The sequence below is a fragment of the Nicotiana tomentosiformis genome, chromosome 6, assembly GCF_000390325.3.
Source record: "Nicotiana tomentosiformis chromosome 6, ASM39032v3, whole genome shotgun sequence".
NCBI lineage: Eukaryota > Viridiplantae > Streptophyta > Magnoliopsida > Solanales > Solanaceae > Nicotiana > Nicotiana tomentosiformis.
The window spans coordinates 8,372,418-8,377,419 of NC_090817.1; the positions used below are offsets into that span (position 1 = coordinate 8,372,418).

General features: G+C 40.4%; 1 protein-coding gene across 1 annotated transcript; it reads left to right on the plus strand.

Annotated features, from left to right (window-relative positions):
• Positions 1-333: 333 nt before the first annotated feature.
• Positions 334-4,765, plus strand: LOC104091263 (proline-rich receptor-like protein kinase PERK1). Its single transcript, XM_009596550.4, has 8 exons — positions 334-1,186; positions 1,787-2,335; positions 2,473-2,559; positions 2,694-2,764; positions 2,990-3,066; positions 3,205-3,352; positions 3,467-3,628; positions 4,214-4,765. Exons 1-8 carry the CDS (start codon positions 532-534, stop codon positions 4,523-4,525), a joined length of 2,061 nt encoding a protein of 686 aa, XP_009594845.1. The 5' UTR covers positions 334-531; the 3' UTR covers positions 4,526-4,765.
• Positions 4,766-5,002: the final 237 nt, after the last annotated feature.

Consider the following 5,002-nt stretch of genomic DNA (forward strand, 5'->3'; position numbering starts at 1 on the left):
GTGCCATTTGAGAGGATGTTTCCGGTAGACATTCGACTCAAGTAATTCAATCTGTTAATATTAAGATGTAATAGAATATTAATTACTATTTTAATGAGATTACCAATTAATGCATATCAATAAATTTATTATAGTTATCTAACAAATACTTAACTTAATTTGTAAAAATAAAATCACGCTGCATATAAGTTAAACTTAAAAATACAAGGAAAAACAAATCCAAAAGGTTGATCTATTAAGGAATAAAAATATATATTTTTTATAAAATAAATAAATATCTGCTTTCGACATGCTTATTCTTCCCTCTTTTATTCCTAACGACTACTACAATACTACAGTTTCCGTTTTCGTTTTCTTCTCTCTCTCACTTTCTCTCCTAAAAGGAGTAAAATTCTAGAGAGAGAATCAAAAGCTATACAAAATTTTCCTATTAAAGTTTCTACCAATTTTTTTTGTATCGTTTGCATTGGTTTTGGGTTAATCTTCTTTTTCACACATTCACACAGTGATAAACTTAACGGTCGCCGGAAAATGTCTTCTCCGACGCCGGTAACCGCCCCTGCTCCTACTTCACCACCTAGTAATTCTACTTCCCCGCCGCCGGCGACGCCTGCACAGGCTCCTCCTCCGGCCTCCCCTACACCACCAGCAACAGCTCCGCCGCCGGCAACTCCTGCACAAGCGCCTCCTCCGGCCACACCAACGCCACCAGCAACAGCTCCGCCGCCGGCGACTCCTGCACAAGCTCCTCCTCCATCCACCCCGACCCCACCAGCAGCAACTCCGCCGGCTGCTTCAGCCTCTCCGCCACCACCAACCACCCCTGCTCCGCCAACAACTCCGTCAACTCCTCCATCTGGGTCTCCTCCTTCGCCTCCATCCACCACTCCTTCTCCACCTTCTGGTTCATCACCCTCACCTCCGGCGAGAGGGAATTCACCGCCAGTACCTTCAGGGAGGACTCCGGTGCCATCTAGGGGAGGAAGTCCATCACCGCCGGTTTTATCACCACCGCCGTCAGATGGAGGGTCAAATGGAATATCAACGGGGACAGTTGTGGGAATTGCTATTGGAGGTGTTGTAATTTTAGCAGTGTTGAGTTTGTTGTTCATATTCTGCAAGAAGAAGAAAAGAAGAAATGATGATAATTACTATGTTCCACCTCCACCACCACAAGGGGTCAAAGGTGAGATCTTTTTTGAATTTGATATTAATTATCTGCTAAACATTTTTTATTTATCAAATATATTTCAAGAGCGATGTGTCGGTTATATTCAACTGGATATACGTATACGTATTTATAATGTTAACTCGGCTCGGGTGGGCTTGCTCACATTGCCGGTTCTAAGTCCGGATAAAGGAGGGTGCCAACATAAAACTTGCCAATTTAGGATGAATCCTCATAATACAGATTTTATTTTGGTACGATGATGATATGAATTGAGCTTAAAGAAAAAGCGAGAATTCATATCGCGAACCCCAACTTTGTTTGGGACTCAGACGTAATTGTTGTATGTATAATGTTCTAGAGCCTGGATTATTGAGTACCATTTTTTTGGTTGCTGCTGAAAATGCATGAAGATTCAAGCTTTAAGTATCTAGATAACAGAATAGATTTAGCTACATATATAGGGTATGTTTGGTAATGACCGAAGTTATTTTCCTTAGAAATTGTCTTGGGAAAATGTTTTCTATGCTAGTGTTTGGTTAGTGAGTAAAAATATTTTCCAGAAAATATACTACGATATATTAACTTTTGAGTACTAATGTTGATGTTGTTTGTCAGCTGAGCCGCATGGTGGGCATATGCAACATTGGCAGCAAAATGCTCCACCAGCAGCGGATCATTTCGTTACAATGCCCCCAAAACCATCTCCTCCACCACCAGGGGCATTACGACCTTCACACGCTCCAGTACGTGCACCTTCACCTCAACCTTACATGAGCAGCACTGGGACTTCCTCCAATTATTCTGGGTCTGAAGTTGCGCTTCCACCACCTTCTCCTGGCATGGCCTTGGGTTTCTCTCAGAGCACATTCACATATGAGGAATTGGTTAGGGCAACTGATGGCTTCTCAGATGCTAACCTTCTTGGACAAGGTGGTTTTGGGTATGTACACAAAGGGGTCCTTCCTAATGGGAGAGAGGTTGCAGTTAAACAACTTAAGGCTGGAAGTGGACAAGGGGAACGTGAATTTCAGGCGGAAGTCGAGATTATTAGCCGAGTACATCACAAACATCTCGTTTCTCTTGTTGGATACTGCATCACTGGGGCTCAGAGAATGCTCGTTTATGAGTTTGTTCCGAACAACACTATGGAATTTCATTTACATGGTAAATCTATTTTACTGCTTTCACAGTAGTAAAAAGTTCATTTTCATTGCCTACAAATTTCTACTCAAATAAATACACTCCCTGAACATGCTTGATCTGTCTACTAATCCAAATTCTTATACTTGGAATATTTTAAGGAAAGGGAAGGCCTCCATTGGATTGGCCTACCCGACTGAAGATTGCTCTAGGGTCTGCCAAAGGACTAGCATATCTGCATGAAGACTGTATGTTACTCTCTCTCTCTACTCTCTCTCTCTCTCTCATTCTTAGAGATTTCCATGGTTAAATCACGTTGATAATCCTTTTTGGCTCTTATGTTACAAGTTCCAATGTGAAATGAATCATTTTTTCTTCACAGGCCAACCTAAAATCATTCATCGTGATATCAAGGCAGCTAACATACTTATCGACTTTAATTTTGAGGCTAAGGTAAAAATCCTTTGCATGTACAATTGAAGAGCGTGTTAAATTTTGTTTATTTGATTATTGAATCATTGGCAATGATGGTCTCCAATCGCTTTCACTCAGAGGTTGATTTTCTGCAAATTATACATTATGGATGCCATCAGAAGCTAAATTCAGTTGTACTATCTAGTAAATCCTGTATCCTCTTTGTGTTTCCATGTGGTCAAAGAAACTTTTCCGCTTTCTCAGGTTGCTGATTTTGGACTTGCTAAGCTTACTTCTGATGTTAACACTCATGTCTCCACCAGAGTGATGGGAACTTTTGGGTAAGAATTGGATTCTTTTGTGTGTATTAGTTCAGTTTCCGATTTCCTATCTTGTATATGTATTGCTAAGCATGCTGCTTCTTTACCATTTGATCATCAGTAGACCTGATTGTTTTTCTTCATTATTGCCGACCCTAGATATTTGGCTCCAGAATATGCGTCGTCTGGAAAGCTTACGGATAGGTCAGATGTATTCTCCTTTGGTGTGATGCTTCTAGAGTTGATAACTGGACGCCGGCCTGTTGACTCCAATCCGTCATTCACAGAAGATAGTTTGGTGGACTGGGTGAGTATATTTATGCAGACATGTTGGGCCGTCTTTGATTTCCTTCCACTAGCTCTTCAGTTGGAGTATTTCTGCTGTTCTGCTCACAAAGAAATTACCTTCTGTCTGTTTCAGGCACGGCCATTGCTCACACGAGCTTTAGAGGATGAAAAGTTTGATGCCCTTGTTGATCGTCGGATAGAAAATGATTATAACCATAATGAGATGGCTCGCATGGTTGCTTGCGCCGCTGCTTGTGTGCGTCATTCTGCAAAGCGTCGACCAAGAATGACTCAGGTGAAATTCCATTTTGCGTTACAGATTATTTTATTTGTAGAGAATAGGCATCACACCCTTTTGGGATGTGGCCCTTTCTCGGACCCTACGTGAATGTGAGATGCTTCGTCACCGGGTTGCTCTTTTATAGTGAATAGGCATTAAAAGTATAACACAGTAAGCATTTAGGAAGTTGAGTTATGATTAGCTTCAACCTTGTACAAGTGAGAATATTAAAAGTGATGTTTATAAATTCCAAATGCATTCTACTACTAGCAACAAAGGTTATGGTAGAGCGGTAATTACTCCTTCATCCTTGACCAGAGATCTCGGATTTGAGTCCTGGGTAGGGAGTCACCTTTGTTAGGGAGCGCTTTCTCCCAATGTGGGACTTCCAAGCGCGAATCCGGATTTAGTCGGTCCCAATGAGGGTACTGGACACTGCATGGGAAACCAGGAAAAAGAATGCACTCTACTTCCTATACTTGCTATTTTCTACTGATTAAAACTAATAATCACTAGGCGTTTATGCTCTAGTCAAGATATAGATTGCAAACTTTGGATTTACTATCTGCAATCTTAAGTTTTTACTGAAAACTTGAGCAGGTTCTCAGAGCTTTGGAAGGAGCTGTCTCGTTATCGGACCTTAATGAAGGGATTAAACCTGGACACAGCACAGTATACAGTTCATATACAAGTTCAGATTATGATGCACTCCAATACAATGAAGACATGAAGAAATTCAGGAAGATGGCACTAGCGACGAGCCAAGAATATGAAAGCAGTGGTCAGTACAGTAATCCGACCAGTGAATATGGGCTGTACCCGTCTGGATCAAGTAGCGAAGGCCAACGGACAAGGGAAATGGAAATGGATAAGATGAAGAAAGACAGCAAAGGATTCAGTGGAAGTTCTTAGTGCAAGAACTCCATTTTTGTATAATCTTTCAACCTAACTCTATTTTTAACATATCAATGCTTCAGCAATTGCATAAAAGGTGTGATTTACTTGGTCGATATACAATTTTTTTTTTTTTTTCCTTTTTAAATGAGAAAATTTCTCCATTGTATTTATATATGGCTTTTACAACAGAGGGATGAGCTATACTGCCAATTCTTTAATTCAATGCTTCAATGATAGCATTGATTATTCTGTTCATATCCATTCAGACTTATTCCTTGATGCTGGTGTTGTTTTGCTTAAATGTGCATTTGACAATTGGATTTGAATCAGCTGATGTGTAGATGACAAAACTAAGCAAGTTGCATGTAGTATTATAAGTAGTTTATTCAACTTTGAATTTCTTTTCCATTGAATCTAAGCTGTCAAGCCAAACTGCTGACTTTTTTCTGTGTGCAAATTTGACCATGTCATGCTGGAGATATCTCTATCTGC

Excerpts from the sequence above, each read along its gene's own strand:
- LOC104091263 (XM_009596550.4), top strand. The coding sequence starts at position 532 with ATGTCTTCTCCGACGCCGGTAACCGCCCCTGCTCCTACTTCACCACCT. Across the intron at positions 2,765-2,989 it reads ACTTTAATTTTGAGGCTAAG|GTTGCTGATTTTGGACTTGC; the intron begins GTAAAAATCCTT and ends CCGCTTTCTCAG. Across the intron at positions 3,067-3,204 it reads AGAGTGATGGGAACTTTTGG|ATATTTGGCTCCAGAATATG; the intron begins GTAAGAATTGGA and ends TGCCGACCCTAG.